The sequence below is a fragment of the Rhinoderma darwinii genome, chromosome 9 (genome assembly GCF_050947455.1).
Source record: "Rhinoderma darwinii isolate aRhiDar2 chromosome 9, aRhiDar2.hap1, whole genome shotgun sequence".
Classification (NCBI taxonomy): Eukaryota; Metazoa; Chordata; class Amphibia; order Anura; family Rhinodermatidae; genus Rhinoderma; species Rhinoderma darwinii.
Genome location: NC_134695.1, coordinates 91,895,762 through 91,908,981, shown reverse-complemented (window position 1 = coordinate 91,908,981; position 13,220 = coordinate 91,895,762). Strand labels below are relative to the sequence as shown.

The following is a 13,220-nucleotide window of genomic DNA, read 5'->3' as shown; positions in this document are numbered from 1 at the left end:
ATTGCATTATACGGACCCAATTTTGGCCTTGAGGAACAAACAATTTTTGAGTTTTTCCCCTCCCATATTCATATAAGTCTTTTTAGTCTTTTGATTGAATCAAGGATTCTTATGCACAGTGATGGGATGGGAATTTATAGGGATGATTCACAATGATTGGTTTCCAGGTAAAGCGGATAGAGAAAGCAGGACACATAAAGCCTTCCATATAGACAGACTTGTTAGCTTTCTGATTTGGAGACTGAGACTTTATGGATAACCATGTATTTTTCTTTAAGGGAAAGGGTGAAGAGCTGTATTCATCATTCTCGATGATAGGCCATAATAATGAACTGGCATTGTACGACACACGGAGGAACGTAAGGGGGGTCCCCAGCAGAGAACCAATGGTGAGGCAACATGGGATGGAAGGAAGAGGAGCTACATTCCCGGAACCTAGGAGGTAAGCAGGGAGAAAAGTCGGAGGTTTTGGTGTCATCTCCTTATCCTGGGTCAATCTGGATACTTGACTAGAAAGTCGGGAAACAGGATTATCTCAAATAGCTGAATAATGCATGCTGAGACTTGTAGTCTGCCCCAAGACCGAATGCGTCAAACTGGTGGTGGCGGCTGATTTTCTATCCTTTTGCACTTGGCACTCAAAGGTCTCTCTGTCCTTGATTGTGGTGATTTATTTGGTTTACGTTTCTCATATTACATATCATGCGAAGAGGAATCTTAAGTATTCAAATGTCCGGTGGGGGTTACAATTTTACTGGGTAATAGTGTCTGCCCTCTACTGGCGGTGGCAATTATTTCTGATACTGGTGATGTTATTTAATTTAATTTCTTAAAATTGTTCTGGACTACAGGTCTGCACCGCTATATTCTCCTTCCATTTTCTACCTACTTATGTTATCTAGTGAAAGTTATCAAAAAGAAATACAGTATAGGAGGAATTAGCCAGATTATGACCTCTGCCAAAACTGGTGCCAATAGCCTACAATGTGATCAACGTAATTTGTAGTAATAGTAATAATGATCGTTTCCACTGATGGAAGAAAGTCGCATGACTCAAATGACACATGACTAGCCATATGGGTACGTTTTGATTTTGCAGATGAACGTCGCTCAGCTCTGGGTAGAAAGTTGCAAGACTAGAAATTTACTGGCAGCCGAATGCTGGTGAAAGCTCCATAACAGAGTGGTTGGGCAACAGAGCAGGCGGGTAGTGATGCCCATGATCTGCAGATATAGCCAATAACTGCAGAGAGCGGACTGAGAGGGCGGGGCATTGACAACTACTGCAGTGCCGGGTGTGAGAAGCAGCAGTTGTTTTTTTATGGACCAAAAACCTTAGAAAATGAGCATTTCATGGCACAAAAACGGCATGAAATACCTTTCCTACCAGGTCCATCTTTACTTGCTGAAGGAATTGCCAAACTTAAAGCTCCGGGCCCCCAATGCAGAATATATAACCGGGCCCCCTCCTATCATGTGCTATTTGGAATACTGGTGTCTTCTTGTGCGGCAGAGGGGCGTTTGGACCCTTTTAAGTACAAGGACCTGGGTTCATTCCACCTTTGCACTATTAGGGCGGATTTACACGAGCGTGTGCGTTTTGCGTGCGCAAAAGGCCTTAAGAGCTCCGTGTGTCATCACCATATGATGCGTGGCTACATGATTTTCGCGCAGCCGCCATCATTATAACACTCTGTTTCGATGTTTGTAAACAGAAAAGCACGTGGTGCTTTTCTGTTTTCATTCATACTTTTGACTGCTGTTGCGCGAATCACGCACGTCCCACGGATGTGCTTCCTGACTTCAATGGGTGCGTGATGCGTGAAAAACGCAGAAATATAGAACATGTCGCGAGTTTTACGCAGCGGACTCACGCTGCGCAACAATCACTGACAGTCAGCACTGCCCCATAGACTAGCATAGGTCCGTGCGACGTGCGTGAAAAACACGCGCGTTGCACGGACGTATTACACGTTCGTGTAAATCCGCCCTTAGGCTACATTCACATGAGCATGACAGATGTACACGCGTAAAAGACGCGAGTAAAATCTGTCCGTGTGCATCGTGTTTTGCATCCGTGTGCTTTCCGAGTGGCATGTGTTTTTCACACACTTGCAAGCACTTTTTTTTAATTTATTTTTTAAATGTAATTGAAAAAAAAATAGATGTGTGTCTGTGGTTTTCACGCACCCATTGACTTCAATGGGCGACTAGGTGCGTGAAAATGCATCAATATAGGACATGCAGTGAGTTTCACGCAACGGACAGTCACTGCATGAAAACTCACGCTCGTGTGAATAAGCTCTCAGAGAAAACCTTTACCCCCCCCCCCCCCCAAAAAAAAAAAGATAATTTATGTTCACAGCAATGTTCATTTTGCCCAGTCCCCACCTCTTTCCAATTTCTGGGTAACTTTCAAAATACAATGTCTGTATTAACTCATTGCAGTGTGTAATGTGGGTAACATGCGATGAGCGCAGTCCCGGGGTTCATCATAAACGTCACCACTTATGTGTCGGATTGCGATTAGATCGGGAGGTTATATAAAGCCAGGTTGGTTGTCAGGACGCAGTCAGTTGTAGGTGACCATTTCACATGTGCGATATGACTGTGATGTGTGAATAGACCCTTATGAGTTTGCAGCCGGGCGGTTGGTTGGACAGACAGTAAATGTTTGCTATAAGCAGGGAAAGAATGAACTAATTGTTAGAATTATTCCTTCTCTCTCTCTTATTCCAGAATCGGAAAGGTCAATCCTCGAGTTCATCCTGATTTCTAAGGTAAAGGTTTGTGTTTTGGGAAAATAAATTTCCCGTTCCAAAACCCTGATGAGGATAAAAATCTAATCCAAGACATCATGCTACGAGTGATTATACCGTTATTGTGTCAAACAGCTTTCCTAGGGTCCAGAAAATGAAATATGCCGAGTATAGATTGTTGGATGTACCACTGCATAGTCAGTTTTACCAGTCAGGAGTCTGGAAAAGCTGGATGACAGTACAAGTGGGAGCTGTAACAGTGACCAGAATAGTTGTCACCCAGCTCTCTGAGAAACTGATACATTTAAAAAGGAGCTTAATAGAATCCTTAAGCCTCACAAAAACGCTACAAAAATCGCTGCAAAATAAAAAAGCGTCAAAAAACGTGTGTATTGCAAAACCACTTCAAAAAAACCAGAGCTGATTTTTCCAGGCAGAATTTTATGCCTGCAAAAAACTCTGTGTGAACATACCCTAAATAACTTAACAGAAGAGCATGACTCAAGAATTTACAGATGAAGAAGAGTTTAGTTTCACACAGCTGATCTGTGGTTTTCAGAGCTCTGTTGCTGAGTCTGAGCCAGCGACCGACCGTATTTAACTTGGACCCCGAGACACGGGCTTGGTTGCAACCAGTCCTATGTAAAAAACACATCTGCACCCTCTATGGTGGCATAGCTATAGGGTGGTTTTACATAGGACTGCAAGTAAACTAACTAGATTATGTTGACGGATACATAAGCAATTCAGTCTCAAATAGTTAAATCATATGTCCTTTCTAAATTGAAGACTCCTCTGTGCTCTTGGATATTAATATGTAGTCACAGTGCACAGGCAGTTCTGATGCATTTCAGTCACAGTGATTTAGTAACAATCCTATTAGGGTACAGGCACAGAGATGTCATAATGTAGTCGTAGTGCTATTAATGTAGAGGTACTATAAGGTCATAATGTAGTCATGGTGCTGTCAGTGTACTGGTACTGTGCTGTTCGTATATAGGTACTGGGATGTCATTATTGTAGTCATAGTACTGAAAGTGTACTGATACATTGAGGTTATAATGTAGTCATAGTGCTATTAGTGTACAGGTACTGGGATGTCATAATGCAGTCACCATGCTGTCCATGTACAGTTTTTGTGATGGTTCAATGCAGTGACAGTGGGTCAGTGTCCAGGTACTGTGATGTCAATGTAGCGACAGTGATGTTAGTATACAGGTACTGTGATGTCATACTGTAGCGACAGTGATGTTAGTATACAGGTACTGTGATGTCAATGTAGCGACAGTGCTGTTCGTATACAGGTACTGTGATGTCAATGTAGCGACAGTGATGTTAGTATACAGGTACCGTGAGGTCATAATGTAGCGACAGTGATGTTAGTATACAGGTACTGTGATGTCATACTGTAGCGACAGTGATGTTAGTATACAGGTACTGTGAGGTCATAATGTAGTGACAGTGATGTTAGTATACAGGTACTGTGATGTCAATGTAGCGACAGTGCTGTTAGTATACAGGTACTGTGATGTCAATGTAGCGACAGTGCTGTTAGTATACAGGTACTGTGATGTCAATGTAGCGACAGTGATGTTAGTATACAGGTACTGTGAGGTCATAATGTAGTGACAGTGATGTTAGTATACAGGTACTGTGATGTCATACTGTAGCGACAGTGATGTTAGTATACAGGTACTGTGAGGTCATAATGTAGTGACAGTGATGTTAGTATACAGGTACTGTGATGTCATAATGTAGCGACAGTGATGTTAATATACAGGTACTGTGAGGTCATAATGTAGCGACAGTGATGTTAGTATACAGGTACTGTGATGTCATAATGTAGCCACAGTGATGTTAGTATACAGGTACTGTGATGTCATAATGTAGCGACAGTGATGTTAGTATACAGGTACTGTGATGTCATAATGTAGTGACAGTGCTGTTAGTATACAGGTACTGTGATGTCATACTGTAGCGACAGTGATGTTAGTATACAGGTACTGTGATGTCAATGTAGCGACAGTGCTGTTCGTATACAGGTACTGTGATGTCAATGTAGCGACAGTGATGTTAGTATACAGGTACCGTGAGGTCATAATGTAGCGACAGTGATGTTAGTATACAGGTACTGTGATGTCATACTGTAGCGACAGTGATGTTAGTATACAGGTACTGTGAGGTCATAATGTAGTGACAGTGATGTTAGTATACAGGTACTGTGATGTCAATGTAGCGACAGTGCTGTTAGTATACAGGTACTGTGATGTCAATGTAGCGACAGTGCTGTTAGTATACAGGTACTGTGATGTCAATGTAGCGACAGTGATGTTAGTATACAGGTACTGTGAGGTCATAATGTAGTGACAGTGATGTTAGTATACAGGTACTGTGATGTCATACTGTAGCGACAGTGATGTTAGTATACAGGTACTGTGAGGTCATAATGTAGTGACAGTGATGTTAGTATACAGGTACTGTGATGTCATAATGTAGCGACAGTGATGTTAATATACAGGTACTGTGAGGTCATAATGTAGCGACAGTGATGTTAGTATACAGGTACTGTGATGTCATAATGTAGCCACAGTGATGTTAGTATACAGGTACTGTGATGTCATAATGTAGCGACAGTGATGTTAGTATACAGGTACTGTGATGTCATAATGTAGTGACAGTGCTGTTAGTATACAGGTACTGTGATGTCATACTGTAGCGACAGTGATGTTAATATACAGGTACTGTGATGTCATAATGTAGCGACAGTGATGTTAGTATACAGGTACTGTGATGTCATAATGTAGCGAAAGTGATGTTAGTATACAGGTACTGGGATGTCATTATTGTAGTCATAGTACTGAAAGTGTACTGATACATTGAGGTTATAATGTAGTCATAGTCCTATTAGTGTACAGGTACTGGGATGTCATAATGCAGTCACCATGCTGTCCATGTACAGTTTTTGTGATGGTTCAATGCAGTGACAGTGGGTCAGTGTCCAGGTACTGTGATGTCAATGTAGCGACAGTGATGTTAGTATACAGGTACTGTGATGTCATAATGTAGTGACAGTGATGTTAGTATACAGGTACTGTGAGGTCATAATGTAGTGACAGTGATGTTAGTATACAGGTACTGTGAGGTCATAATGTAGTGACAGTGATGTTAGTATACAGGTACTGTGATGTCATAATGTAGCGACAGTGATGTTAATATACAGGTACTGTGAGGTCATAATGTAGTGACAGTGATGTTAGTATACAGGTACTGTGATGTCATAATGTAGCGACAGTGATGTTAATATACAGGTACTGTGAGGTCATAATGTAGTGACAGTGATGTTAGTATACAGGTACTGTGATGTCAATGTAGCGACAGTGATGTTAGTATACAGGTACTGTGAGGTCATAATGTAGTGACAGTGATGTTAGTATACAGGTACTGTGATGTCATAATGTAGTGACAGTGCTGTTAGTATACAGGTACTGTGATGTCATACTGTAGCGACAGTGATGTTAATATACAGGTACTGTGATGTCATAATGTAGTGACAGTGATGTTAATATACAGGTACTGTGATGTCATAATGTAGTGACAGTGATGTTAGTATACAGGTACTGTGATGTCATAATGTAGTGACAGTGATGTTAATATACAGGTACTGTGATGTCATAATGTAGTGACAGTGATGTTAATATACAGGTACTGTGAGGTCATAATGTAGCGACAGCGCTGTTAGCATACAGGTACTGTGATGTCAATGTAGCGACAGCGCTGTTAGTATACAGGTACTGTGATGTCATATCATTTTAATGCAGTTTATCTACAGGTACAGTGAAGAGATAGTGTAGTTACAGTGTAAATAATGGCATCATCATTAAGGGTTGTGGGGCAGTGTTCTCGGATTTAATACCTCACTATCCACCAGCCTGTACTACCAGTATGCGCAGGCAGCTAGGACTAGGCCAATGTGGTGATGTTATTTGACTTGTGCCAAATAGCCATTGAGAGCAGCATATATCGTCTACTCGGAACTAGTTGAGTGACACAAAAACATCTAACACCGTAGGCCCGAGCAAGTGGTGCAATAATATGTATAGTAAAGTGCCATAATGCACCTTTAACTTCTAGGTGGCAGTGTGCAGGAGCTCTGGAAGTTACGCCACGTCCACACGCACCTTTAACTTTTACTGCAACTAGAGGTGAGCAGAACGTGCCCCCTCCCCTATTTTCCATCCCAAAAACCGAAGGCAGGAGAAGTCTAGAGTGCAAACAGCAGAGCTCATAGGAGAAAGACTGCACATAAGCAGCACAGGCGAGACTTTATATTTTTCTGGGGGCCTCTGGTATTGTTAGAAATCAGATCTATTTAAATTGCATTGTACATTCGGCATATGTGCCAGGAAAGCCCCCGGGACATACAGCAAACATATGCATGGGGCCCTATTCACCCGACTGATGCCAAAAGAGTGTCCTTTTGGCGTCCACAGATTTGCCTTTTTTTTTAACTGTATGGAATAGCGGAATACGCTATTCCAATTAGAGGCATTAAGAAATAAGACGTATACTGTGCAGTATCAAGTTTTTTTGTTTGTTTTTTTAAACAATGTTTTTACATTTTATTGAATGTTTGATGTAACAAATTGTTATAACAAATATTGATTCTTTTATACAAACAGAATCGCATGTCCTGAGAATTTAGTCCAAAAATTGTTTACATATAACTATACAAACGATTCAGAGTAAGTTACTAATGTAAAAGATCATACAAACGACAGTATCAATAATGAGTATTCTTAAATTTCATATGATTTATCTGTTGATTTAGAGAATACGTAGATACATTTTCAAAGAACATGCAGAATCTATCGTCTCTTGAGTGTTTTTTTTTTTTTTTTTTTAACATTGGGTCCTATGTATGATATATGCCTATAGCAGTATCTTCCATTGGAGGTAATTGTCGCGAAATGCTCCCAACGTATATCTCTGACGTACACTGCAGTGTGAATAGACCCTAAGCAATTTAGGTTTGCAGGCTAATGCCGACAGTAACCGGTAACGGACTACAGCTTTAATAGATTTAATGGAAATCCATACTCGCTGCCTAGAGTAAGAAGATCTGTATCATTTTTATAAACAACGGATTGTATGTGACTAGTGATGAGTGGATCAGACGGTCTTCTGAGTGTCAAGTGCAAATATCCAAAGGTTATTAGATAACAAGAAGCCTATGCTCACAGTCCAAAGTGAAGGGATGGACGTCCTGCAGCTTTTACAATGACAATGATTTTACAATGTGTTAATCGACATATTATGAATACGTGATCAGTTCATATACTCCAGTGACATGTTGTATACTGCGGCAGGCATCCCGCTAACAAGGACATAGAGGCGGAGCATTGGGAGGAGAGTCCTGCTTGTCAGCTTTTCCCAGCCAATCAGCACGGCTAAGAACTGATGCTGATTGGCTGACAGGAGCTGAAAGACATCCAGCAGCTCACAATGTACGCCTGCCATCTGGTTATGTGGGAGCTCTTAGCGCCTGTTCAAATCTGCGTTGAAGGCTCAGCCGCATATCCAGCCGGAAATACCAGAAACAATAGCAATTAAAATGTTGGTTTTCCCCTTTCTTTTAGGTTAGGAGAGAAACGGATCAGTAACAGCAGATTTTATTCATAATGGTTGTCTACCATACAAGTGGAGAAGTCCCGCAGATATCGAAGAACATAAAGTAGAGAGATCTTCAAAAGAAAACCTCCATGGATAAGATTACTGGACATGGTTACCTCCATGGTGATGGTTCCCAAAAGATGGTGACTACAGACTTATAGTAGCACGACCTCCTCGGGACTGATGCCGCCATATTGTCAAATAGAAGAAAGAAAACCAGTTGTAAGCTACATGGGTCCCAATGCTTTACAACCAGCCGAACCCGAATGTCTGAAGGACTCACAGGGTTATCATGTGGTCCTACACTGGATGGGTTGTTGCTTTGCTTTGAAGTATTTGCTACGCTAGGATGGTGCTCCTCAGTTTCTCCATCATGTAGCCCTCATTTTTAACTACAGATTATGGGGTTGTCAAGAAATGCAACCTGGACACGTGCTGCCAAACGGACTGGCCTACTCTTATTTTTTTTACATATAGAAAGTATGGAAATGTATCTTCATTGTACATTAAATGGAAATCTACGTACCTGCCAGAGAGACGGGGCGCAACACTTATGTAGGGCTTACAGAGGTGGGATGAACCAGTGCCAAAACCACCAATTCTTCTCCCATAAAGATCCAGCCCACCAATAATGGGGTCTTTATTATCAAGATGAATTCCTGTGGACCGAACATTAAAGGGGTTGTCCAGTCCTAAATAAATTGATGGCCTATCTTCAGGATCGGCTATCAATATCTGATCGGTGGGGGTCTGACTCCCGGCACCCCCACCGATCATCTGTTTTGAAGGAGCCGGAGCGCTTTCCTATCATTTCGTTTCCTGCTCGTACCGTGAATCGCTGACTCGCTTGTAGCAGCGGTTCACAGTATTACATCCTTCTCTCTTAAATTTAAATGGGGGAAGGCAGTAACACTGAACTGCGGCTACAAGTGTGTCAGCGATTCAGTGTGAACAATAAAGGGAATGAAGGGGAAGCAGCATTTGTACCGATGCTGCAGCTTCTTCTAAACAGCTGATCGGCGAGGGTGCTGGGAGTCGGACTATGCAGTAAATTCTACATTTCCTATATGCCAGTTTACAAAGCAAGCGTTGCACCCGTAGCCACAATTGTTTGTCAGAGTATTTAATAATGGACATTAAATATGTGGGAGCCACGTACAAAAAACAAATGGAGACCCAACAGCCGAGATGTCGCCAGTAGCAACCAATCAGATCACTTGTTCCATTTTCTAACCTGCACTGAAAAAATAAAAGATAGATTCTGATTGGTGGGAGTTGCCCATAGCAACCAATCAAATCACTTCTTTAATTTTCTAACCCGCACTTGAAAATATAAAGCTGGAATTGCATATTGTGGGCTACATGTTGTCGAGTGTTGCCCATAGCAACCAATTTGGCTTTCATTTTCTACACTGCGCTATTAAATGAATCATTGATTCTGATTGGTGGCCACATGCTCCTTTTTTGTTTGTTAATATGATTTTTTTTTCTATTTTTATGCATTTGGCTCCATGTTCGCACTAGGTTTTATGCATGAAGCCACTATGTCACATTTTATAACCTGAAACTGAGTGGAATAAGTGCGACGAGTGAGAGTATAATTTATTTCATTGTATGTTACATGTATTCCCATGTCAACACAACAACTAACCCTAGAAACTAGCGGTTAAAACAACCACGATTGGTAAAGACTAATAAAAGGTTAAAGACTAACTCAGGACCTAACTATTCAGATGGGATTGTAGTTAATCCCCCCTCTAGGAAGCTGAGACATGAGGTCCTGTATGGCAAGTCCTCATTGACATAAAACTGTGGTGACCTATTATTTTGTGATTTTGGGCACGTCGGCCACGGACAGCCACTTGCATTTGCGGGCCGCGCTTCCGAATAAAGTATGGGAGCACGGTCTGTAAAAAGCAAAACATATGGCCCGGACACCTTCCCGCAAATCTACGGGAGGGTGTCTGTGGTCAATAGAAATGAATGGGTTCGTAATTGCGGACGAAATCTACGGTTGTGTGCAGGGGGGCTTATAATGTAGGATAATTGCAGTGAGTGAGCCAAAAGTTGATTTAGTTCACCCTGAAAGCCACGAACATGAAAAGAAAATCACTGGTAACCAAAGCGTTCACACCATGTCGCAGGCAGGCACCGCTAAATGCCGTCCAAACCCGCCGACCATTTAATGTGTATGTGGCCTTCCCAATACTCCCCCGGCAGATGACAGGGGAAATGATGAAAGAAGAATCGGGCTTGTTGAATTTCAACGCCCGATCCCTTGGTTTCCAGAGGAGATAAGATGTCATCGGGTGTCTAGCAGCAGCTCCACATTGAAAACACATGCATTAGGAATAGTTGTTGACCGAACGAGCCTTCGGCCGACAGTATTTAAAAGTCTACGGCCACCTTAAAAGAGACACTAACTTTTCAAAAAAACGTATGCTAATCTTATAGTATACCTGATGATATATAATACATACATATATATATATATATATATATATATATCTCAATTTAAACATTCGTTATCTTATCCTTGCAAATTCTGTGTGAAGTTACTGCCACTAGGCGTCTCCCTTCCTGTAATCTGCTGCCCACCCCCTGTTGTCAAAGCAAAATCCATCCCTAGAGACAGACAGCAGGAAGTGTGTGTGGGGGTGTGTCTCTTCACTGACTGCCAATAGAAAGAGGAAAGAGACATAGATGCTGCCCATAGAAGTCTATGGAGAAGGGACGGAGACACACACACACACACACACACACACACACACTGCCCATAGAAGTCTATGGAGAGGAGAGAAAGAGAGAGACAGAAACTGCCTACATAAGTCTATGGAAAGGAGTGGGGAAACAGGGAGAGAGATCGAGAGACAAACTGCCAGCAGAAGTCTAGTCTATGAAGAGGGGTGGAGGAGCAGGCAGGCAGAGAGAGTGGAAGACAGAAACTGCCCATATAAGTCTACTGAGAGGGGTGGGGGAGCAGGGAGAGAGACACAGAAACTGCCCACAGAAGTCTATGGAGAGGGGAGCAGAGAACGAAAGACACAGACGCTGCCTCCCATAGAAGTCTATGGCAAGGGACATGGGCTGCCAGAAAGAATTATAGGTCACCCCAGTGCTGGATTCTCCGTTACACTGCTTATTACTGTTGTATAATGTCCTCCATGCTGCTGCAGCTTGTATATATGGGATAGATAGAAGAGGAGAATCTTGCTCTCCTTTATGTGTGCATAGAAGACATGATAGCCGTTTGTCTCCACCCACTAGCTCAGAGACAACCGAGAATTAGATATAAAGTCTGCAGAGGGGAAAACTGTAAATAATGCAAAAAGAAAGTCATATACTGGCCAGAAATAGTGATATTCCTCATGTACACACATTATATCTTATTCTGAATAGTCACGCTTTAAAGCAGTTCTATTATGAGATTACCCCATCCAAACAGCTCCTCATATCTCAGCTTCTTGGACCCCTGCACTCAGAGCAATACTGGGATTTACTGCAGCCACACCTGAATTTTTTGTTTTTTAGGGTCATTTAAGCATGCCATATCTGTACCAGCTTTTGATACTGTATAGTGTTATGGCAAATACCTGAACGTGTGAAGCTTTGTTCAGAGTGTCTGCCGCACACTCAGGAGACCCATAAGGTGTCGTATATATTGTGGTAGTCTGTAAAATAACGCAATATCGAAAATGAAGTTTAATTTAACATTGTCTAATATTTTGTTAACTTTTATACAGCAGAACAGTCAAGTCGTATGTTTATTATTGTTTTTAATAAAGGTTTGCAGTGATGGTAAATATATATATATACACACACACACACACACACACACACACACACACACACACACGCGCCTTGTTAGCAATGTCTCTCCTGACTTGTCAATGAAGCTTTTTTAGAAGGAAAAATCCAGTGAAAGTGATCTTCTGATAAGTTATAGTTACATGTGAGGGGATCACAGTGGTGAGGTCAATGATCTTGGCCTTTCGGTATAAGTTTGGCCATTAAAGTTATTCGTGCACGTTGGCGTCTATATTGTGAGATGCCTCTGCTGTATACGCTAATGGTGCACCACAGCCGTGGTGTGAATTAAGCCTAAGGCCTCATGCACACGACCGTAACGGTTTTTAGGGCATGTTCTATATTTTGCAGATCATTTCTACGGCCCGGACACACATCTGTAAATATATGGAAAGGTGTCCGCGGCCAATAGACATGAACGGGTCCGCAATTTCATCCTCAATTACGGATTCCGTAATTCACGAATTACAGTCGTGTGCATGGGGCCTTAGACCCATGGCGCCTTTAGTGTACGGAGGCAAAGAGGGTTTTTCTTTAGGATTCCTCACGAATTGAAAAAAATTTGTGGCGTGCTCCATTGCGTTCTGTATGTACGGAGGTATAAGAAAGCTTTGCTTCTAGGCGAGAACATTTCCATACACACGGCACTTGCTGGAGCCTGTACAGCAGCACACGGAGGCTTCTGAGGACTGTTATACAGACTTGGTGCACACAGCAGGCTTTGCAAGTGTTCTCTGAACGGGGTGACAAGAAGGGGTGTTATGATGCTGATCAGAACACAAGGGAGCAGCTGTGGGGAACACAATTTCCCTGCTACCGTCCTGCTCTTAGGCCTCATTCACACTGCAGAATTGGTCATTATTTTACATTTTGATATCAAACTCACGAGTGGATGCAAAGTAGAGAAGTATAAATCTTTCTATTATATTTCTACTGTGTTTAGGATCCAGTCCTGTTTTGGGCTTTAAAAAAAAAAAAAAAAAA

General features: G+C 42.0%; 1 protein-coding gene and 1 long non-coding RNA gene across 2 annotated transcripts in view; one reads left to right on the top strand and one right to left on the bottom strand.

Annotated features, from left to right (window-relative positions):
- LOC142661175 (uncharacterized) overlaps positions 1 to 12,098 on the bottom strand; it is an 81,679-nt gene extending 69,581 nt beyond the window's left edge. Inside the window, exon 1 of the long non-coding RNA XR_012850666.1 lies at positions 12,023 to 12,098. This is a non-coding gene — a long non-coding RNA (uncharacterized LOC142661175). The remainder of the gene's footprint in view (positions 1 to 12,022) is intronic.
- PLCG2 (phospholipase C gamma 2) overlaps positions 1 to 13,220 on the top strand; it is a 124,974-nt gene that overhangs the window by 87,809 nt on the left and 23,945 nt on the right. Inside the window, exons 32-33 of the mRNA XM_075838475.1 lie at positions 279 to 442; positions 8,396 to 8,651. Coding sequence (XP_075694590.1) covers positions 279 to 442; positions 8,396 to 8,438 — 207 coding nt within the window. The 3' untranslated portion in view covers positions 8,439 to 8,651. The remainder of the gene's footprint in view (positions 1 to 278; positions 443 to 8,395; positions 8,652 to 13,220) is intronic.